Below are 24,469 nucleotides of genomic sequence, written 5' to 3'. Positions count from 1 at the left end.
CTCTTACATAAATACAAATGAATAAGTGGAGCCTGGAGGCATATTTTTAAGGACTATTTTCTGCTGTTCTTCTGTGTGTGAATGTGCAGTTTTCATTTTGAGGCGCAGTTTAGCATATCACATATTCCGTACAAGATGAGATGAAAAAGAAAACAATATTAGTAGGAACATTATGTCTTATTTTAAATTGAAAAAAACTTTTGATGCTGTGTAATAATGGGTAATTTGCTTTCTTTTATATGTATATGCTTTTACACTAATTGACTCATTTGGGGGAGAAATTATGAAGGCGGTGAACATACGCGTACATATTTTTCATAATTGTTCGATAATGGCCTGCAGCATTTGTTGAAGGGTCTCAAAGCATGCGGGTGGCAACCTTGTAAAAGCCGGCCGGGGGTCTCGTGGGGAGGTCACGTGGAGTTCAGTGTGCTTATCCGTTTTGCTGGAAACGAGCCACTGCAGAGTTCAAGCTGTGTTACACCAGCACAAAGATACACGTCAGAGCACATCACGTCAAATTACACGTGCACACACGCACACGCGCACACATTGCTGTTTTTATTCCCTACCCACTTTTTGACTGCAATGTGATGAATGCTTTTCCAAGCTTTAATCAGAGATTGCTGGGGTAGGCTCCAACGCGCCCGCCACCCTCGTGAGGATAAAGCGGTTCAGAGAATGGATGGATGGATGGATGGATGGATGGATGGATGGATGGATGGATGGATGGATGGACGTAAAAAAATGGATGGAAAAAAATGCAAAAGTGCAAAAAAGTCTATGGCTGATCATGTTAATTAGCCTAGCGAATTCACATGATTGACAACAACAAACATGATTAAAATTGCTGTTACCATAAGGTGCCAGCCACTGGCAGGGTCGTTGCTGTCCACGTCATACCAAGTCATCTTACGCTGGAAAGATCTGAAGACAAAAAGTTGCTCGGCTGGTTTTCACCCATTCAGGAGACATGCCTACAGAATTTGACACCCTGATTTTGAAGCCTGTTTTTTTTTTTTTCATACTTTACAATTTCTTCAATTATTCAAATTTAATTGAAACTAGAAAATAAAAATGAAAACATTTTGACTTCGAAAGTGACTTAGAAATACATTTTATTGTGACAGTCATTTTTTTTCCTCCTCAAAGTGCTGAAAAATAGAGATTTATCACACAGCCCTCAACGTTCGAACTATGATGATTCCTCAAAAAACATTTTTCCATCACATGGATACAAATGCGCAAATTAAGATTAAGTAAAAAAAATTGCAGCCTATTTAAAATATTTTAGTCATTTAAAACAGTAGGTATCCCCTTTAAAAATGCTCCAGCAGAATAATGTACATACATGTGCAAAGTAAAATGCCTGAAAATAATTTCAGAAACGCAAATTGTTAAACTTATTAAAAAGATTGCATGAGAAACAAACAGTCATTTATTGTGCCTATCAAAACGTCCACAAAAAATGTCCAGCGAGTCAGTTGCTCGACTCGCTTCCCTCTAGATGGTCTGGGATGGGCAGTCCAGTGAGGATAGTGAGACATCGGTTCCACACGTTGAACACGGGGCAGACGGGCTGTGCGAAGGGGATGTCAAACGTGTGCAAGTGTTGAGAGCCCACGGCGTCGTAGAACGACAAAAATCCCGAGTCGTAGTCGAGCAGGACGCCGAGTCGGCGAAGGTGGGGCGAGGGCTCCAAGGGGTTCTCCTTGTTGTTGTGACGGGCCACCCACGAGTTGTTACAGCGGGACAGTACCCAGGAGGCCGAGTTCTTGCCCACCCACTCGTGTTTTGGTGCCGACTTGTAGGCGATACCCACTGCGAACCTCCATGATGGAAAAGAGGAAAAGAAAAGAATGACTAGAATAACAGTTTTGCTTTTCCACTGCACATTATATAGCAATACTACGTCCAGAGTTAAGAAACAGCAACAGCTAAGCTAACATATGCCTATATTTTTGCTTGTCCTCCAAACAAAAACATTGTCATGAAAAATATTCCGTTTTAATTAGTTGCTATTTTTTGCTTAACTGTCCCAACACAAAACATTGAATTACAAATGACATATTTTGATTTTAAACCGGACTGCGAGTATTCACCATGTGCTTCCTCCTATGAGAGCCTCCCAGTAATGGCGGCCGCTGTCGATGTAAACATTGCCGGTGACGCCGTAGCTGCTGTTGCTGCTGAAGCGGTCCTGGCCGTGACTCTTTTTGGACGACGCCTCATCCCTCTCCACAGTCAGGTTGTCGTGGGACACCCGTAATTTTCGGTGAGCGGACTTTGGATCCAGCTTGAACGGTTGACCTTGGACAAATCGAGACAAAGGGCTTTGACGCCGGGGAATCTTGGCCGGGGAAATATTAGAAAAGTGACCGACTGTTGGTCTTGAGCTTCCCCGGTTCGCTGCTGCGGTTTCCAGCCTGGTTGATGGCTTTGACGATGAAGACGTACTTGGTGCCACATTGGAGCCCGTGCACTGTGTAGTGATTTTGCTTGATGTTTGGGACAATCATCCAGCTGTCAGCGGAATTGCACAAACCTGCAGAACATAAGAAAGGCAGAAGGCAATCTAGTAACAATCTAATTCCCATTCACATTCTCCTCACATTTTTCCGCTGCTACACTCAGAAAGGAGGCATTGAATGACTAGAACACAATTTGTCATCAAACTTTTAGAAGTGATCAAGAGAACACTGACAGCAACAACAAAATTAGGACAAACACAATCAACAAGCAAAAAAAATAAATAAAAATTGACTTACTGACAACATTGGTGTGGCTGGTGAAGATGGCGTACTGCAGTTCGTAGGACACGACAGTGAATTCGTCATCTGACGTCCAGTGAACCGTGATGGTGTCGTACGAAGCCGTGCATAATTCTTCACGGATTACTGGCGGATTTGGCGCTGCAACAAGGAAGAAAACAAAACAGAACAACAACGACAAATGTTGTTTGGAGATTATCATCAAAGGCTTCGCTCTGCGCGGGGGTAAAAATAGCAAACAAAAAGCAATTTGTCGCAGGGATTAGACGCCACTTATTAGCATCAGGTCTTTGTGATTTGTTTAACGCCTAACAAGTGTAATTCAGATGAAGTCACTAACCCGGCAGCTAAATTCACAGACACAAACATTTGTTGTTGTTGTTTGAGCATATGACCTTTTTTGTGTTGTTTTTAGTTCCCGGCAAAGTTTGATTACAGAGTCTGAGATGAGGTTTTGTTTCATTTTCACAAAATGATTGTCCATTTTTTATTATTTCTTTAATTGGTAAAACTGTAATTCATCAACTTCTCCACTAGGTAGCGCAATTATATTTTTGGAATGAGGTAAGAAGATGAACAGTTTGAGAAAACCCCAACTACTGGGAAAACCAGCAACCTCGATTGTTTTTAATCAAGCTAAGCAAAACAAACGCGGCTCCACATAAAAGCAAGCGAAAGTAAAAACACTCACCTGTGAGATAATCCAAACTCTCTAACATTTTTTTCTCTTTTGTGAAGTCTAGAGCAAAAGTATCAAATGTGTCATTCAGGTTTATTTCCGGTAGCAAGATCTGTGAGGATGCCGTTGCCATGGAGACTCTGGAGGATGTCAAAGAAGGCAAATCAGGCTCTGCAATTTTCATCAACTTTTTTACTCTCATTGTCCACTGACCTCTCGCAGACACTTTTGGCTGACTGAAGGAAGCGAGAGGGGTCGGTCTCTTTCAAAGTGTGGTCGGCCTGAGCGATGAGCGAAGCGGACCTCTCGACGCATTGCTTGCAGCTGCTGATTTGCTGGGCCAGCTTCCTCAGGCGCACCGTCTGGGAATCGATTGGTGAAAAATACGCCAAAATGAGGCTTACTCAGTAACAATGAATAGAAAATAGCATTGGAAAAAAAACTGCCATGTGTGGAAGATCAATTTTCTGCCTTTGAGCTTCCATCACACCAAAGGTTGTGTTCAACCTTGGTGCTTTTTTTTCGTATTTATTTGGCCTTTTGTAGCCATTTTCATCTTTTACAACAGCGTTCCAACAACAATGGCCGCCACTGTTGAATTCCAACATCTCAGCGGCAAGGGTTATCGAGGTTATCGAGATATAAAAAGTGACAAACCGTACCTTTCCCTCTTTTATCTTGGTACCGATGATTTGCCTTCTCTGCTGTATGATATTGATCAGGAGGTCACACTCCTCCAGCAGCTTGTTTTCTTGCCTGGATGCATTTATCTGGACACGGGAGACAAGTCCAGATAATCACCAGTCAGTAATGGAGTGTCGTCAAGTAAAGTGTACTTTAAGCCTATACAAATCCCACACAAGAGGGTTGACTCACTTAAACTACAAATAAGCAATTTGATTTCACGGTGCAGCGAAACAAAGCTCAGGTAAACACGAGGGAGATGAATATAAACAAAACTGCTTGTTTACGCACTCGTGTGGAATTTATTGTCAATTAATATTGTCTTCAGGTATCTGGGGCAAACTGGAGTGCGCTACTTTTCAACCAGCAGAGGCATTGTTTAGTCACTTTCAACTGGTTTGCTAGTTGCTGCTAATTAGTTTTGAAATCAGGGACTAAACTGTTCAAATGTTTTAAAAGGATGAATGGTGATAAAAATTGCCAGCAATATCTTTTTTTTTTTTTTTTTTTAAAGTGAGGACAATTTGTATTGACACAAGATGATGCACAATTTGTCTTTGCGGGCCACATGAAATGATGTGGCGGGCCGTATGTGGCCCCCGGGCCTTGAGTTTGACACCGATGAGATGCAGTATAGTGCAAGCAAGTAGAGCTCCACTTTTGCACAAGTGGGCAGCAATATTCTTCTCAATAGAATGATGACATGGAAAGTCTATTCAAAAATTAGATTTGTTGTTTTTCTCCTCTAATTTCAATTTTTTTTTACCAATTCAAACTTTTAATTGTTCCCAATCAATGCCAATAATTACATTACATTTTCCCAAAGTACGCAAAAAAAAAATCAAAAACTATGATCTCTTTTGTTTTTCTCCTCTAATTTCTCTTCTTATGACTGATTCAAACCGTTTGACTGACTCACTGACTGACAGACTAACTATCTGTAACTGAAAATAAAATGCTCACCTCAAGCATCGAGCCCTAGAAGGCGATAATTATGGATTTACAGGCTAATGAGTGTTTGATGATGATGTAAAGCCACCATTTCCTGACCGCTAATAGCCTCACCTCCACGTGTTGGCACGTCTGGATGAGTTTGCCCATCAGAGTTTCCAACTCACTGGTCCTCTTGATGAGATTGCTAAGGTTGGTGTCCAAGGCATGCTGGGAGAAAAAAAAGCCACAGAAACCAACAGCATTAAAGAGAATATTTAATTACACTCTGGCCCCATACTACGCTTTGAATGCAATAAATGCTGGAGCAGAGTTAAGCGAGAGAGAGAACAGGAATGGCCGCTGATTGGTATACGACGTGCCAAAGAAGCCATCACGCCGCCTGCTGAGGCCGTGAAGCTTATCCGAGCATCTGTCTAACTAAACCCCGGCCCTTTTAATCACCGCCTGCGATCAAAGGCTTCTGTCTCCAACTTCATATCTTGGCTGTAATTGGCTGCCATAACGACTCTCCCATTATGATACATTATCGCCGCTGAATTAAAGATTTATGATGTGTCATTACATAAAACTAAATGGAGCGATATATTGTACAGTAAGATTCAAATGGTAATAAGGTGCGACTTGCAGACGGCGTGATAAGTGTTTAAATAGACACCTGAGGATTAAGATGAAACTAGACTGAGAAGAATTGCGTAAGAATTGGATGGAAGATCGTAGTGACGTAAAACTAAGATCCGTCCTCGCTGCTCAGTATCAACGAGAAATGAACTCAACGGACACCTCAAAATCATGTTAATTTTTTAGAAGCGACTCACCTCTCGGGCATAGACAGTAATCTCAATGTTTGTCATCCGTGACATAGTTTTATTCTAGGGCGCTTAATTTATGTGCACGAAGTGGCAACCAGTCCACCGCCTCTCACCCATGTGACCCTAATGAGAACAAGCACTTTAGGAAATGGATGGCGCCAGATGTACAACTAAGTCACTTTGACATTGTCAGTCAAAAAAAATGAATTATTTTTGCATTGGCTACCATCAGCTAGTGCAGGTGTGCTCATGTTGTTTAAAAGCATACGGCAGAAAATGAATAAGTGGAGAAAAAGCAGCGCTGAAATGCACATTATGCCTTCAGCGCAGGTGAGAGTGAGCTGAAATGGGCTTTATATTCAATACATATGATTTATTCATGCGTAAGAGGGAAAGGATTCGAAAAGCCATTCAAGACGCTGAGTTGCAGCGAGAAAAGGTGAATATGGGAAAATAGCAATATCCATCAAAGTGATGCTGATTGTTTCCAACATCTGAGCCGAAATGTCAAGTGGAAGTATCTTGCAATTCAAATAAACATAGAGAAGGGCAGCCAATAGAAAAACACGGCAAGGAGAGTGAGCCCGAGCATATCCTCTTCCTAGTGAGCCGGCAATACGTCCTCCCCGGTAAATGCAATTCCTTCATTTTGTTTGAACAGCCGTCCGATATGGACATCTCTTTTCCTAAAATCATTTTGTTCTGATGAGCGGAAAAAATCTTTCTCTTTTTTGTCCACATTTTGTGGTCCACACCTTCACTGCGGCTGGTCTTCCTTCCTATGTGGCCTGATGTGCGTCCGTCCTGCTCTGGAATTTTATCTCGTATCAACATGTGGAATTTTTTGCCATTGTCTTCATTAAGTGATGGATTTGAACACAGTGGCCTGCACATGTACACCGGACACAACATTAGGTACATCTGAAAAATCTGATAAGCTGGACTCCATAAAGTCTTTGCTGCCAGGGTCAATCAAAATGGTAAAGACAAGAATGCTTTTGAAGATCTTGGCATGGATCTCATTACTTATATGCGTACCACGTGTCTGGTGAGTGTATGAAGCTTTGACATTTAAAAAAAAAAAAAGACAGGGTCGGGGAGTGCATCAGCTCTAACAGCTGAACCCCCGCAGCGAAGTGTCACATTCTGAAAAGATGGCAAGTACGGCAACAATAAACATGGCGGAAATGCTGCAGAGAAACCCCTTATTTATTTTGATCCGAAAAATGATCCTGTTTTTTTCAATGCAAACTTGATATTTTATCATGAAAATACTCCATATGCAAAAAATACTATATTTTGGAAATTTACTGTAATATTTTGTTTTGGAAACAATAGTTTGCTATGAAAATATGCCATTTAGTTATTTTTGAAAACAATATTTGCAAAAAGAAAACAATTTAAAATTGATTGTGACAAGCAAATGCGTTAATGCATTTTATCATAAAAACACTACACGGTAAATTACATAGAGCACATTTTACTCCAAAACGAGTCTGCTTCTTCCCACTATGAGCAAAGAGAAATAAATGAACACTTTGAAGAGAGTAACATTTTTTTGAGTAAATTTTACACTGAAACCAATTTATAATGATAAGTACTTATAAAAAAAAAAGTTCTTAGATTGTTAACTAAATTTATTGTGTGAATTTTTTAAATGAAAACAAACTCATATAGCATTTTGCCATTAAACACTGCTTAGCAATGAACGTGATGTATTAAGTTTTAAAAATATACGGTGCCATTAAGACAATAATTTGTCATAACAATATGCTACCATGAAAATATTCATTTGCCGTGAGCAAAAATATTTACCCGTGAAATGTATTTGAAAAAAAACTTTGCACGGCAAATAAATAAAGCGGGAAAATCGACTTCCTGTGTGTCAAATGTATTTTTAGGGATTAAAAGGCGCCTCACCTTGAGTTTGTCGTATCGGTCTCCCAGACCGGCGACTTGGTGGTCCCTGTGTCGTCCGACCAGCTTGCACAAGGCGCAAATCAACTGCTCGTCCGTCAAACAGTACATGTTGACCTTTTCGTCCTCGTGCTCCACGCACATGACCCCTCGCATGTGGGAGTCCAGCAGGGGCTCCACGAGGCGGTGGCCCGTGAAAGGCTTCTTGTTGGGGTGGGTGGCCTTGAGGCAGTCGTCGCAGTAGGACACCTCGCAGGTAACGCAGGTCTTCACGGCTTCATGGGGCGGTTCCTGCTCGCAGAACTGACACTGCACCCGATCTCCAGGCTGCGTCATGGCGCCGCCTTCTGGGGTTGCTCGCTCCCGCCGGGGCTGGCTGGGCGAGTTGGGTCCGCTGAGAGAAGCCTTCTGGTAGCGGTCGATGATGTTCTGCAGGGTGACGTTGCGCTTGAGTCCCTCTAGGCCTCGTTGGTTGAGGTTGATGACATAGCGGCAGGTGGGGCACTGGAAGGCGCGGATGGACTGGACGGGCTCGCTGGGGGTGCAGTGCGACACCAGGATGCGGTGGGCGCAGTTGGAACAAAGGCTGTGAGCGCAAGGCAGGAGAAGCGGGTCTTCAAAGAGCTCCAAACAAATTGGGCATGTCAGCTCCGACTCCAATGTTTCCATCTTCAAGCCAAACTAAGAGGAGAGGGCAGCGAAATCCAGGGAAGCCGCTCAGCTATCTGCACACAGACAGGAACGCTCATATTTAGACATTACGATGACTTCAAACTTCGGACATGATGATTTACATGTGTCATTGTGACAAACAACCCTAAAGTAACCCAAATCTGAAAACCTTATTGAGGGAAGGCGGTTCAGAAAATGGATGGATTTGTTCGGTTTGCACTTTTATATTGTTTGCATTGTATTGTACTTTAAAATACATTACTACCGACAAGCGTGCATTGTTCCCATTTTAAAGGCAGAACTTTGCCGCCGGTGTCTAACACGGCAACACATCTGCCTTCCTGCCATTTAACTGGATCATCAGCCTTTTTAATTTGGCTCGGCTAAAGTACTTTCACCCCTCTCATCCTTCACCATATGCTGCGGCGGGGACTGACAGCTCAGTCAAGCAGAAGCGGATTGGCCCCCTTTGCTGATGGCTCGGGCCTCCGTGAGCTCCACACTATCACACACACTGACTCCTTTGTTCCCGGGCCGGGTCAGACACCCCAGCTGTGAGTGGACATAGCGCACCCTCTGACCTTCCACCATTCACACACCCCCACCCCTATTTCCACGGGCAGGGGGTGAATCCTTGACATACCCGCTCATTATGTGTGAAGAACTCAAAAGCTTGTGTTAGTGGGGAAGTAGACAGCATTTACCTCGGAGCATGTTGCTTCCTTTAACGCACAAACGCACACATGAGTGGACAAGTGTGGGATTGTTAAACTGGTGATGTCACTTTCATGCGTATAGCGGAAGCTGAAGCTCTGGTGACATGCCATCCGATCAATAACTTCAATTTAGGTCTTACAGAATAAAAAGTGGCGTAACGGAGTCTCACCAAACTGTTTTCTGCTGCCCAAATACAGAAAATATAACAACTCTATAACAAACACATGCCGGATTAGAAATTTCCCCAAAAACACCACAAATCTGTGCAACACTTTGCCATTGACCCACCGATGGATTCCGCCCCGTTTCGCACCGCCGATTCATTTCTGCAGAAGGAAGAAGACCTTTGACCACAACGGGGAGAAAAAAAATCACATCCACCAGAGCGGAGGAGGCATCGTCGGCAGGCTGGGAAGCACGGCTGTGACTCCCGAGACCGACATTCCCCTGAATCCCACCGCAGAGCTGATTGAGCGAGACCGGAGCCAGCACAACAGGAAAAGTTGCCCGACAATTCCAGGAAAGCTCCAGCTCCACCTACAGCCGGAGGGATGGCCGATACTGGAAGAGGAGCGTGTGCGTCTGTGTTATTGTGTGCGTGCGTGCGTGTACGTGCATGAGCGAAAGTAAGCGAGAGTGAGAAAGAGAGGGGCTCAGCCCATAAGCTAAAAAGGTTACTTTTATGTGATAGCAGCTCATATCAGTGTCATGCTTTCCTTTGTGTGGGTCGGTTGGTGTCCCTTTGACCTTTGCACAACAATGCAATGCTGTGTCAAACGGAGATGAGGACAAAAATTCTTCCAGGAACTCTGCAGTTAATATAGAGAGAATCCAATCACAAAGAAGAACAAGAAGAAGACTAAGAAGAAGAAAAGGAACAAGAAGAAAAGGAGCAAAAAGAGGAACAAGAAGAAGCGGAAGAAGGAGAAGAAGACTGAGAAAAAGAAAACTGAGAAGAGGAAAAGGTACAAGGAGAAGAAAAGGAACAAAAAGAAGAGGAAGAAGAAGGAGAAGAACAAGGAGAAGAACAAGAAGAACAAGATCAAGAATTTCATTCAATTGGACTCAGAGAAGAAACTGAGGCAAACTCCAACAAAATAAATAAATACTGTGCACTACAATTACAAACGTTTTCATACAGTCAGAGGACTGCGTTTTGCTTGCATCATAACTGCTTCACATCAAACTCCATGCAATGTTGTGCTATTCACCAGGGAGGTGTAGACAAGCACATGAGTCACGCCGACAAAAAGTCTGACAAAACTCCCCCGTGATCCACCCGGCAAACTCTGAGATGTCCAACAAATCCGAAGGACAATCCGGAGCGGCGTAACAACCGAAACAAATGGCTCGGAAACACAATGCCGGTGACTTGCAACATCTAAACTCTCCCCCGGTGATCGACACCGAGCCAAAGCTGACATGACATGACATCATCTGCCACATCCCAGTCGGCCTTCAAGTGGAGCTTGCCGTCAGCTTGCCATGCCTCCGCCACTCATCGACTGTCCCCTGAGTGACTCCTCTTCCGGCTTCAAAACACACACACACATATGTACACACACTCTCTCAGTTGATATTAAAAGCTACGCTAAATTCAAACAAAACCTAAGTAGTTCTGGGAAACCGACATGGGAATCTTAGTGACATTCCCTGGGAATGACGAATGGGCCTTTGACTTAATCTCTTTCATCCACGGTCTACAGTTGAGAGTTTGTGGGTTCGAATTTCGGTTAGGATTTCTCCCGGAACTGCGGCTTCCCACCACATTTCAAAAAAAACATACGAAAATGCTTGTTTGTGACTATTCAGTATGCCCTGTGATTGGTTGGCAACAAGTTCAGGGCAGGCATACCTTATACCTGTCTAGTTCTGTCGCCCAATCAGAAGGCAGTGACATCACAACCTCATTCGGACCCGGTCGACCGACGAACCATACGGCACCAAAAAACGGTAAAGCAAGCAGTCAAGGTCAAGCAAGGCCGTTCCAGTGTCAAACCGGCATAATTAAAAAAAAAAACGGCTTAAGTTTGAATCTGCTTTTTTAAGGTGAAATTATTTTTGCTTCAATGATAATGCTAATACGTTTTGACATACAATTAAGCGTGACTGCCATCGCAGTAGTTACGCACCGCTCGGCGCAAACGCGTGAAGCTTTGTCAAGAAATGAACTTATCACCGGCACGTTGATTTGATGAGCAAGTAATGGCTCGTTTAGAGATCAAACGACGACAATGTCAAAAAATAGGGAGACAATTTCTCGCTCAAGCACTTTCTAATCCGTTTGGACGCGGCCTTTTATCAGCCATTAATGACAGCCGCAAAGCATAGCGCTTCGCAGCCACTTTTTTTTTTCCGGGGAAGACACCTAACGTCATTACAGGTAATGAGCGCGGCCGTGACCAACCCGCGGTCCTGCCGGTGCACCACGAAGCCGCCACGCTCCGCCGCGGCCCGCTCAGGCCTATAATGTGATTTACGGCTTTAGCCCGGCAAAGCGCTTCATTAGAGCGACAAATGTACCCTGATCTGCTCCCCGACGCAATGCTGAGATTAGACGCACACTTCCTGCTTCCTGACCGGTCCGCCTCATTGTTGCCACTATTGGATGCTACTCCAAATTTGCAAAATCTATTCAACCAGAATTTACAATTGGGGTTCAAGCACTTGCATGAAACGTTGCCATGGAAACCATGGGTGTGGATAAAAGTGCCAACGCATCGACAAGCAAACAAAAGCCTATATCAGTTTCTTTGTTGAAAGCAAACTACTCTTAACTTTTTGTGGTGGTTCTGGTAAGAGAAAATTGGTGCGAAAACAACTCGAGAGTCGGCACACGTGCATACCAGGAATTTACATCTCCAACAATCTCAAAACAAGACACGAAAGGTCATGTTTTCAAATTGCAAGTGAAACTTAAAGAACACTTGAATGCTTTCCACTTAACGTCCATGGAATTTGTGATATGTAAACATAGGTTTTAAAAAAAAGTTACATTACAAGCATGGTTCAAACTAAAAAACAGCAACACACATTCCATTCCAGTGCAAATAGTGCTAAAGTAAAAATAAATACACTATAATGTCTTTAAAGTCATTATCCAGTTATTTTTGGATGCCCTGTTCCAAGTCACTGCAAACAATGTATAAACAAAATTACAAATATAATATAGGAAAAATCCTAACACCGTGGGTTCTATTTTTAATTTTATATCCAAACAATCTTTGTCTACATTCCTTGCTTGTAGTTGAGGTCAACTGCACAAATTTCCTGAGTGTGACTTGGCACGTGCCAGCAGTGAGGAAAACACCACGTGTGCACCAGACCATAAGGAACATTTTTTTTTTTTTTTTTAAACAATGAGACTTCCAACCTGTTGTTTTTGTTACAGCAACACACTTCAATTTGGAGAAAGCAAACATCAGCAAGGGTTACCATGCGGAAAATAGTCACAGTGCACCACTGTGTGGCTCATTTAATAACTACAACTATTGTAGACCCTGCAGTGCAGGATTTGACATTTAGCTATGAAATGTTTAGATCCAACTTCAATTGGCTGGTGACCCTGGTCCAAAAGTCAGACAAGAGCGGAGGAGTACTACCACAAGGGATCCATTGGCGCGATATTTGCGGATTGCTATAATACGCGGGGATTTATTAAACCACATTGCAGTCCTGGAGTCATTCGTTTCTTTGGCATGTTGATTTGATAGCTCTGGGCTTTTACACAGATGTGGCAATATTGTTCAAATGTAAAGTACTGTAATAAACATTGGAGCCAGCAAGAGTCATCCATCTTTTGAATCAATTGACAGAAAGTGGCAAAATAGCCATACTCGGATTTTTCTGCTTAATTCCAATTTCCGAATTCCACTTCAAACGTCTAAGCATCCCAAAAATGTCAAAACCAAAATATTTTCTCGTAATACTGTCTTACAAAGCTAATCTTTCTTTTAAGAGTCTTTAATGAACCAAACCTACAACACAAAGATTCAAACCAAGAATCTCAAAATTGTGACCAGACGTGCTAACCAACCACTACTTCTCCGTTGCACCCGTGGTGGTCTGCAATCTTTCAGATTCCACAAATTGTGACCTTAATATCCACTCCTTAAAGAACACCCACATGCGTTTCCACGGCAACGCCTGTCCAAGAGGCCATCAAAGGGAACAACACACTCCCGTGGGAAGATGTCAAACATTCCTCCTCACACAAACAAGATAAGTAAGCAATTAGCAGGACAAAGCTTGCGTACCAACTTGCGTTCATGTCAAGCATGTAAATTGTTCGATGCACGCATGGAATAATTTAGGCAACCCTCATCGTGTCAATCAAAAGTGACTTTTCAGTGAGCGACATTTAGCAGGTAATGCATGAAAGGCTCTTGTAATAAAAGCCATAAAGGAACTTTTATGGTGGTCACTAACAGACGGGGAAGTTCTCACATATTTACAAGCTCCAGTTCCGTATGCATGTGCTCTTTTTAACAAGCATGCCGCTCCACAAATAGATGCTTTGACTGGGTGGAAAAGTTCCGTCGTGCTTTGATGCTGCAAAATTCCCCCATCAGCCTTCCCGATTAGTCATCCGCGTCCCTTTGGGAAACATTCCGATCAAAAACACACCAAGGAATCAGTAAAGGCGAGCCGGCCCAAACCTGTTTGAGCTGATGATGACTCAATGTTTACATGCATGCACACAAACAACTTACCCAAGTCATGATGGCATCCATCAATAAGCAAGGAAGAGAGCTGCAAGGGAGTCTCACACACACATAGAGCAGAGACGGAGTGAATGGCTGCGTGAACTTTGTCCACTCCTCTTCCGTGACTATCCGGCCTCCGCTGACAAGCGGGCGGATCGAAAGTTTCCAGCCAGCCTCTCGATGTGTCAGCCCGCTTTTAGGCACGCAGGCCTGAGAATCGCAGCGCCGGCCAATAGTAGAGAGGAGGGGGCAGAGCGTGGAAAGAAGCCATAACTCTCCACAAGCATGTTTGTGTCATATTCAAATAAAGCAAATCGACATCAGCTTTGAGTGCAGGGGGGGGTGGGGGGGGTGCATTTGTCTCAACATGTACTGTGACACTGATGATAGACTTGAAATTGCAAAGTATTTATCGCCTTGATCGTTGCACTCGGAAATTATAGGGTACTTGAGTCGCTGAGCCTGATCGGCAGACAGCTGACACTAGTATTTTATCATTTGAAATAATAGGACTTGATGTGTTGGAACGTCTAATGTAATTTATCACTGTAAAGTTGTTTATATGTTCACATTTTGTGTTCCAGTAAAAATAAAACACATTTTCACCAGGACACAGACACTTGGAAAAATTTGGTAACAATTTCAGGCACACTGAGGCCTAGTGAGGGATTATTTCATCTGAAGAATCCATCCATTAAAACATTTCAGGTCGGCACTGACATTTGTGTGACTGTGACAGCAATGATAGGCCCGATAGGCATCTCATTTGGATTCGAGTACAGTCTGATCTATAAAAGCCGCCGGATGTCGTTGATGTTGATTAACTTATTATTGATTGAAAGCGATGTGGCTCTGCGATTGATTGCCGTCCTGGATGAGCCACGCCTCTCTACCAATTGTCAAGTGACCTGAGCGCTCTGTGACCTTGTACGGGGCAATCTGTATTCATGAGTGACGGAGGAGGGAGCCATATGGGTTTATGTTGCTGTTGTGTTAACATTAGTGATGAAAAAATTAAAAAAGCACTAATATAACACAAAAGAAATAAGCAGCAGTCTGATTAAATCTGGGGAAATTGTATTGAAAAGTTTGAAAATGGTGAAATGTGACGACCACATCAAATAATATCACGTGCCAGATCTGGCCTTCAGGCCTCGGGTTTGACACCTATGATTTATGAGTCAGTTTACACACTCTTAAAACTGCTTGGTTAAAAATGAAAACTAATAGCTAACCCAGCACTGGGTCCATCTGCCTCTTCCTTGGTCAGGAATATCAATCATTACATGCAGATTTAGTTATCGATCATCACATCCTTCTCTTTGTTGGCCATGTCAGTTTTGCCAGATAGCACACAGTTACTTTACGTCAGGCATTCTTTTTGGCGGGAGTTAGTCTGTCAAACATAATAGACCAGTGATCGATCGTTTCCACCATTTAATCTTTGTCGGTCAGTCTACACGTGATACAAAGCGCAAATGATTTAGAAGATGGATTTTATCCATCAGCCGGCCCGTGTATGTTTCCCACTGTAATCAGAGCAGGCAGGGATCCATTACAGCAGAGACATACTGTCTGAAACTTGTCTCCAGTTGTTGGCAGCCGATTGCCATGTCTTGGCGGCGTGCAATTAAAATACCCAAGTCAAACAAGACTGGCAGGGAGATGGTGTTTGGAGAAGTTTTCAACTCTGGCTTGGAGCCTGTGCACGATTCCCCCCTCCCTACCCCCTTTGTAACTTTCGGAATTAGGACGGAACAACTCAGAACGACCTTGTCACGGCGGCCGGGAGTGTCGTGTAATAAAATCCAAACGCAGCCCTCGGGGTCGATGGAAGTATGAAAACATAAGTGAGTGCACTCAAAACAAGTGCGATTTTTGAGCAATGTTATGGCACTGCGTCAGTTTCGTAAATTAACCGCTAGCATGATGATGACGGCGGCGGAGTGCAAAAGGTCAACGTGACGGAGGAAAACTGGGACACTCAGTAGAAAAACGAGACGGTCCCTTACCTGATTGTGAGTCGGCCAGGCCACAGATGAGCACAGAAAAGTGATTCCCTCTCATAAAACACCAGCTTGCCTCTCGAGACTTCCTCTATGCGCAAACTGCCTCCTCAGTCTCAGCTCTATCTCCCCCTGCCAAAAAAGCCTCCTCACACTGCCTCTAATCCTCTCTCAACGAAGTCAGGACCGCTCCAAATGCTTCAACCAGACTTCTCAGGCTTTTTTCTTGTTTTGTTTTTTTGGCCGATTATTTTGTTGGCCGAGATCATTAACTTTATCCCATGAGAACACGTTAAAAGGACCTCCTTCCCGTGGGAGGCTGTCAATCACACGTGGAGATGAGGAGCAAGAATTGGCCATTGGGGGACTCAACATGATAGATGGGATGAGTGGGCAAGGGGGGGGGCAGCTGAACCTCCTGCGCCAACATTTATAATAGACTTGTATGCGCTAAACAGGGACTAGTGAGTAAAAATGTCAATTCGTCTTTTAGTGGTTTTTAGCACGGTCTCTACACTCAGCAGGGGCAGCGAGAGCAGAGAACATAAAGCTCCCGTTGCCATGGCGTTGAAGCGAGAGCGACGACGCATCCTGGAGCCGAAGCCAAATGCCACTCTGAGCTTTTCACCGGCGGACCTTTGCGCTCCGTCGCGGCGGCCTGTTTGTTTCTCGCCGCAGACTCCCGCTGTCTGTCAATGGCAGCCTCCCTGCAGCATCCCGGGCCAATTTGAACTGGCTAGAACATGTTTGTAAAGACACTTTTAGGGAGTAGCACAATACCTGAAGAGGGGTCGCTCGGATCCCAGTGACCGCAATGAAACTCCGCCCCCCCGCGGAAACAATGAATGAATTAAGGGCCTCTGGTGATGTGACTCCTTAAGTGTCCTAGCACGTTTGTGGATTTCAAAGCAGCAGGGGTAGCAGAAACACAAACAAATGGAGCAATGCAACTTCAGATCCAGCAGATGGCACTGTGATGGAAAAAGTTTTTTTTTTTGTAAAAGTAGCAATTTTGTATTTCCTCAAATAGTGCCATTGACTACAAGTGCGACATTTAAAGCCACGAGGAGATGAACATTTGCGACTGTTAGTAAAAACAGCAAAATGTACGATAGAGTCGTTGTTCGTTCATCGCGAAGGTTTGCCGGAGGTTTTATTGGATTTTCTTGTCGCAAGAACATCACCACGATCGAAAATCCATCGTAAATAGAGGATTGATCGGTTTGGATGGTTAAAGTTGTTCTCCGATAGAAATGACCAAAAACACATGGCTACCATACCTAACTGAACCGAGAAGCTTGGTGGAAAGAATGCTGTCGTTTTTCCTCCCTAAGTGGTTGATGCCCTATTAATTTGGCAATATAAAAACAACCCCGCATGCATTACGTCACTTCTCATTCATGTCACCCCCACCAATAATTTACAGGCAGAAAATTGACTTGAAAGTGTCACCGTTGCCGCCCCGCAGCTATAAACATCCATAAATTGTCTGTGAAGAAACGACTGGCAAGAAAATCTCATCGGCAGATTCATCTCGGTGCAATAAAGTGCAATAAGAGCGCTGACATTTACATTTGGAGCACGGAGGCCAGAGGGGAACCCGAGGAGGTCAAAATACCTCGCTACGACCGAGGTCAACCCAAAGTCACCTTCCGTTTTGGATTCAAATAAAAAATTTTTGCTTCTACTGGTATTTTGCGGTTTTGGGAGCTGTCCCCATTTCACCCGCTGTGGTCCAACGCCAGGTTTGTCTGGCTGGAGAACTTTTATTCTTGTGCATTCCTGCGTCCAAGCAACAATTACGAGTCCAAACCAAAACAAATATGATCTACCCTGCGCAACCAAACATTTAACATTGACTGTGTCACATTTGATCAAGTCTCCACACAGACAAAATCAATTTTTCTTTCTTAGACTCACTGTGGGCGAGCTCAGAGCCTCATATTTTCACTCATAATCAAATCCAGAGGTTGCGAAGCTGACAAAAACAATACCGTCTTCTGCAATCAGAGCGCTGACACGCTTGTTATTATAAGCCCTATAAAGACGGAGAAACAGTCATAAGAATACTCCCTAATCAATAAATAACACGGCTGTCAAAGTGTTGAAAACAAATGAATATTCATAGATCTTAAATAAGGCCACTCGCAGCCTGAAGCAAAATGCTGCGCTTGCCAGTTGGCACATGAAGACTGGAAGGAGGCCAGAAAACCAGATCAGAAAGAAACTGAAGAAAAATATGATTTTAAAAGAGCAAATACGAAGCTACGTGAACTTTGATCTATGTGGGTTAAGTAGAAATGAAGCTCTCACAAGGGGTCAGACAGGCCTCTGATAACTACAAGATACATGCTCACACACAATGCAAAGCAAACGCAATATGTGTTGCACTTTTCCAAATGTACAAAGGTTGCCTTCAAAAATGCAAATGCAAACACGAGAAACATCCAAAAATAGGAATTAGACTAACATGAAATAAACTAGATTAGAATTTTGGGGGGGGAAAGTGCCACAGCATGTGGCAATCGTAGCGGAGGCCATATTTTGGCAAGGTCATCATGGCTGTTTGTGCAAGTCCACTCATCCATTCATTATCTACACCACTCATCCTGTTTAGGCTTGCGGGGATCTGGAGCCAATCCCAGCTGACTTACATACCCAATCTCAGGGCAATTCTAGACAAACAACTATTCACACTCTTCTGGTTAACCAAAACAGCAGCACCTAAGAGGGATTTGACTATTTGCAAATATTTTGGAGAACAACAGTTAGTCTTTTGCTTTGTTTGTGCTAAGACCACAAACAAAGTGTTAAGGATAGGCACAAGGAATTAACAACCATTCAGCTCTATGCTCTTATTCACGGACACCCACGTCACTCACCAGGCCAGGCCCCGCCTTTTAAAGCCATACACACCCAGAGTCACAGATACTACAGCACAACTTACAAAACTCATTACACATCACATGAACACTTTCACGCTTGTTCGTGAAAACTTTTTATCTGATGACTCGATTAATCAATGTTTTGGAGAACAGTCAGTCAATGCAAGTAGCAATAATGGTAGCTCCACAATGTCGTGCGCATCCCTCTTTATTCCGTCCAGTCCGTCTGTTATCATCAGAAATTCAGCATTGAAGTCAATTATATTTATCAGATACCGCTAACATTCTTTAATAGTATTCCCAACAATGCAAATGAAGGCCTCCAGCCTTCTCCAGTGAAACAACATAACTTGACTTTTGCACCATACATACGGAGCGCATTACATCAAGCGGGCTGAGTCACATTGAATTGAGCACAACCGCGCAGCCACACACTAAATAACAACTTTCCCGAGCCAAAAAGGAAGCCTGACTTACTGTACTGTGATGTGCGTGATCCACAGAGGAAGTGATGCGCGGCCTCAGCTTCAGCACCGACTCCAAGAGCACATGGATGTCAGACTGAACAAAACACGCACACGCCCTCCACGCCCCACCCTGAACCTGCCTCGGGCCACAGCCGGAGGCTCATGCAAGCGGAAAATATGGCCTTGGAACCGTCACTTCCGCAGGACTTGCCCCCGTGGATTCTGTCCCCCTAAACCCCACCCCACCCTTCCCCCACCCTTCCCCACGGGTAAGACAAAGGGGTAGCAAATGGGAACATAAAGCTATTGCAGGGAGGAGGGGGAAGCGGGGGGATGCATAAACCTGGTAAACAGATGGGATCGGTCTCCAGGGCTGGGCCTGCGCTGTCGCATGTGTGCATCATATGGGGAACTCCATCATCATTAGAGGGTGGGGGGTGGGCGGGAGTGGAGGAAAGAGGCGATCTCGCACATGCTCAGACGCCTAATTGACTTTTAGCTATCAAGGGTGTCTTTTCAAGGCAAGACGCCGGGCGTTTAACGGGAGCCGCCCCCCTCGTCTTGACAATAAGTAATGAGACCGAGACGCGCCCTCCTCCTCGGCGACGCAGGTTCAACATTTTAATTGCTTTCCTCCCTCTGGAGGGAAGGTGGGGCTCGGCATCCACAAGACGCAATCAAAGCAAACAATCCGAAATAAATGAGGGCGATCAAAGCCGAGCCAATTTACACACACACACTGTAATTGACTTTTCCCCGCCAGCGAGCGACATGCGGCGGCAGCGAGGCGCTTTGATGGCATTAAAGCTGCCTTCAGCTAGCGAGAGAGGAGACGTGCGCTGCTGTGGGTGATACAGTGCAACATCCAAAGTCAAAGGCCCCAAATGTAACACAATTTGGAGTTAAACCAAAATGTTCCGGAAAAATATCCCTCAAAAGACAACTTTTAAAGAATGGATAAGCATTCATATGTGAGACGTCACATTCGAAGGACGGTGGGAAAACGGTTGTTGTCAAGGTTCACGTTTGTTTTTTAAAGTCTTTTTTTTTTTTTTTTAAGTCAATCAAGTTGAAGCCTGTGAGGCACATGAATTCACTTTACATGAGTCCCTATGGGAAGTTTGTTTTGAAATTTGAACAACTTAGCTGTCATCCAGCAGTAAGTGATAGTCCTCCACCACTCATGCCTAAAGCATATTATTTTGTCTTGAGTAATTCAACATAAATGTGAGACCAAAAACAATTAAATCTGCTCTAAAATAAAATGGGTTGCTCCCGTTCATGCATCACAAATTTACATGTCTCACAGTTAAGTCGTCTTTGTGTCATCCCACTCAGTACATTAGTTTTTATGAACTGCTGGCACGAAGAAAACCCAGGTATAAATCCAGTAATAGGGCCCGGGCAGTGTTGATAAATCTATTTATGTGAAGGATTTTCCTTAAAAAGGGGTCTGCGGCAGATGTACTTGGTTTTATTATAGGCCATCATGGTCAGATTGAATTGCATTTACAAGACTGTCACAGAGAGCAAAGGGAGACACAAACAAGGTCAAAGCACGCATTTTGTTTGGACGAGCAAGAAAAAGCAGTTGTACGCTTAATTAGAGTGAAAGTGACTTGGATGTATTATTCCACTGCTTGACAACTCAGCTTTTGGAACCGCAATGGGGGAAAGACAAAAAACAAAAAAACGAAGAGGGATTCTTTTTGAAAGGCGCCTGCCGCATTCTTTGCTGCTGGGAGAACTTTCTAATTGGTTCCAGCAGTTTCTCAGGGGTGTTTAAAAGAGATCAAGAAGAAGAGGGATGCCTTTATCGTGACTGCAACCGCAGGAGAGATGAAGTCATCGCATAAGTCGATAGGGAAGGCCAGGCAGTGAGAAAGAAATGCATCCACAATTACTTGTGATTATCGCAAATGACTCTACACTTTAAATCCAAATTTAAATGCAAAAGTAGATTTAGAAATCAAAAACACAACATAAGACTTTGTTTTTTATTATTGTTATATTCTATGATTATAGACATTGTACCTTCAAATAATTATAATCAATTAAATTAAAATAATTAATAAAATAATTGTATTTAGTGTTATATATTATTAAACATGAATAACGTATTTTTACATTCCAAACTAACCTTTCAGGCCTTTTGAAATAATTTTATTTTTGTAATAATTCTTTCATATCTTTAATACAACAACTTATTGTATTTGTCATATTTAAACATATATAGTTAATTTGTTCCACAAAAACAAAACAAATCTGAATTGGGGGAGATCAAACCTAATCTGAGACATTTAGGAAAAATTAACAAAAAGTTCTATTATTACAATTTGTAAAAATCCCACAAACATTTGTGGAGTGCTCACTGAAAGGCCCAAATATTTTTGCAATGCATTCTCAAATTTGAAAGTTACCTCACTATATTCATATCTTATGTTGTATATGGCGTCAATTATGGTTAACTTATGAGAGCCGCTATTGCGTGTGACCGATGTTTGCGGGAGAGGAAGTGAGGCTGTCCTCCAAAACCTCCAACAACTGAAAGAGAGCGGCGCGAACATCTGGTGTGTTCCGCATAAACGCATAAAAAGAGCAGTGATGTCCGAAGGCACAAGTCCAGATGTTGCCAATTGAGGCGGCAACATCGGAGTTTGAAAAAAGCCGTATGTCTTATTTGGTGGCGTCTTAAAGGTGACATGATGTGTTATGAATTGTCCCTGTACGTACAAACATAAACAAACACCGTCTCCAAGGCGACAAACTATTCCTTCAAGGCCGTTCGGGACACCTTGGCCTCGGCCTGTGAGGAATTATCTGGCATTTCAAATGGATTAACCATGAGCTCTTGCAGCAGCGGTGTCATTGATAAAAGAATGTTCTGGAGCCGGACAGCTGGCGCTTCGGCTATCACGCACGCACACGGGCGCTTCGTTTCCATCCGCACTTATTGGCTCGGACAATGAGGGCGAACGAGCGTCCCCTCCCGCCCTTGTCAAAACAAGCAGCCAAGAGAGCCGACAGCTGCTGATGGAGACCCTTTTCGTCCTTTAATTGGAATTTAGGAACGTGAGATAGAAACATTAGATTAAAAATGGCAAAGTCATGCAAATGATTGTGTATTCAAATGAGCCGTCTTCGCTCCACTACACCCACAATGGGGTGGAATATTGGAAAACTCTATTTCGACATCCAATGTATACTAATGATGTAACTTTAGTTTTATGTTTATTTCATATTCCTACCTGAAACTCGGAAAGATATTGCGAGTTGATGTGCAAACCGAAATCTTTCCACCTTTAGCGGAGGTCTACGCTTGATTGTGCAGGTGTACCCCAATGGAGTAAGTCGTGAGTGTATATAGCGTATCTTATAAATATAATTCCAGAGCTAGCGAGGATTCTGCCAAGAATCAAGAAAAGTCATAAAAACAGAGGTAGGGGAGGTGGAGTCGAAGCAGCAAAAGCAGATGCTGAATAACAAAAAAAGAGAAGCAAAATACTTCATGGTTATTTTGCATAATATTGAATTTCTGACACATGAGCACACAAAACAAAACAAAGCTTCTTGACAATTCATAAGGTCTCAAATCCATTTCAACTTGCTTTGAGGTTATATGTTAGCATACCGATGGATAGCATCTTAGCATTTGAAACTTTCTCAATTGAAAGAGTAGTTGACATTCTTAATTTTCTGTCAGGATTTGTATGTGTATAACTTATTTTTTTTGTATCTTCCACAACTCATTGAGGCAATTCAAAATCACATCCATTCCAACAAGTCATAATCATAATCAGTTGAAATCACATTATCATTCACTTTTGCATCCAACACGATTTTGCATGAATCAGATCAAACCAAACTTCTATGAACTAATGCTGTAGTTTGGCGTGCATGTCAGAAATGAACAAAAATACAAACAAGCCTGAGCTTGTTTTTTTTTTTTTTAAGTTGACACATCCGACCTCAACATCCTCCAAATCGTCCCGCCACCCCCACACACCTCTAACGATAAATACTTTGCCGCACCTTTTCAAACCACAGCGGCGCCACCAGAGTGGTTGTGCATCAATGCATCTAAAGTGTTTATGTGGGCTGTCATCATTTCCATAAATTAGCATCCAAGTATTAGGGGATATAAAAAGACTTGAAGTGGGGGCTGCAGCTGTATTTGGGTTTATGCATGAGGATTTATGCCCTCACAGTCACCTCAGCCTCACTAGCTTGGCTAGTCTGTAAAGTGGAGATAAAAGACCTGCTCTTAATTTGTATAAACTTGCTGCCAGTGGGTATTTCACTCTCTCTCACTGCACCCCCCCTCCCTCCCTCTCTCTCTCTCACACACACACAATCAGATCTTACCTGCTTCCCCATGGCTGCGGTGCTACAGTAAGTGTTCCTCCCTGGTGGATTGAGAGCTGAGAGAGTGCAGGCGAGTTAGGCGGCAGCTGCTGTAATTCCCGGAGGTAAACAAGGCAGGAGGCAAGAGGTGGAAGGTGTTCTGCCTCTGCTCTTGTACACTCCCATTATTGGTGTGCGCGTGTGTGTGTGTGTGTGTGTGTGTGTGTGTGTGTGTGTGTGTGTGTGTGTGTGTGTGTGTGTGTGTGTGTGTGTGTGTGTGTGTGTGTGTGTGTGTGTGTGTGTGTGCGTGTGTGTGTGTGTGTGTGCTCCTACATACTTGGCTGTCATCTCTGCTGCAGGTTTACACAGGAGCACAAAGAGCCTCCGGGGAGGAGAGTGTTTTAACTCTTTGGTGGAGTGCGAGAACAGCAGGCCATCACAACCTAAACATGACCAAGTACGCGTGTTATAGAGTGAGGTTTATAAAAAAAAAAGGAGATGGACACAGGGAAAAATGAGAAGAGAAAAATGACGCTCAAGCTGAGAAGCTGCCAGTAGCCAGCAGGCCGGAAACTACAGGGAGCAAGTATTTAAAGCTTTTGGTGTCCTCCACCCCTTAATGATCATTCATTCTGCGACATTCTGACTCATGCACACAAATCCCACGCGTGCAATAATGACATCACATATGAGGAATCCGCTGTTCATCCCTCAAGATTGGAAAGTCTAAGCGAGAGTTCCAACGGTCACAGACCATAATTGTGCACTTGCAAACGATGCACTCACTAATTATGCATGTGATCGTTTTTTTTGTTTTTGTAACGGCAGTGGAATTTGGTTCAAAATTAGTAGGGGACT

The 24,469-nt window shown here is 43.4% G+C and overlaps 1 protein-coding gene across 5 annotated transcripts; it reads right to left on the bottom strand.

Annotated features, from left to right (window-relative positions):
• Window positions 1-1,100: 1,100 nt before the first annotated feature.
• Window positions 1,101-23,780, bottom strand: mid1 (midline 1). 5 transcript variants are annotated; one of them, XM_037239191.1, is made up of 10 exons: window positions 23,633-23,780; window positions 7,818-8,539; window positions 5,200-5,295; window positions 4,113-4,220; window positions 3,664-3,812; window positions 3,463-3,590; window positions 2,769-2,912; window positions 2,384-2,545; window positions 2,103-2,310; window positions 1,101-1,829 (listed from the first exon to the last, which is right to left on the bottom strand). In XM_037239191.1, the coding sequence occupies exons 2-10, from the start codon at window positions 8,481-8,483 to the stop codon at window positions 1,481-1,483; spliced, it is 2,010 nt and encodes a 669-aa protein (XP_037095086.1). In that variant the 5' UTR covers window positions 8,484-8,539; window positions 23,633-23,780; the 3' UTR covers window positions 1,101-1,480. The 5 variants fall into 5 exon arrangements, with proteins under 5 accessions (XP_037095086.1, XP_037095090.1, XP_037095089.1 ...); XM_037239195.1 differs by lacking the exon at window positions 23,633-23,780 and adding an exon at window positions 19,278-19,361; XM_037239194.1 differs by lacking the exon at window positions 23,633-23,780 and adding an exon at window positions 15,922-16,054.
• Between the last annotated feature and the right edge of the window lie 689 nt (window positions 23,781-24,469).

This window comes from Syngnathus acus, chromosome 21 (genome assembly GCF_901709675.1).
Source record: "Syngnathus acus chromosome 21, fSynAcu1.2, whole genome shotgun sequence".
NCBI classification, from domain to species: domain Eukaryota; kingdom Metazoa; phylum Chordata; class Actinopteri; order Syngnathiformes; family Syngnathidae; genus Syngnathus; species Syngnathus acus.
The sequence above is the reverse complement of the archived record's forward strand: the minus strand, read 5'-3'. Positions and strand labels throughout refer to the sequence as shown.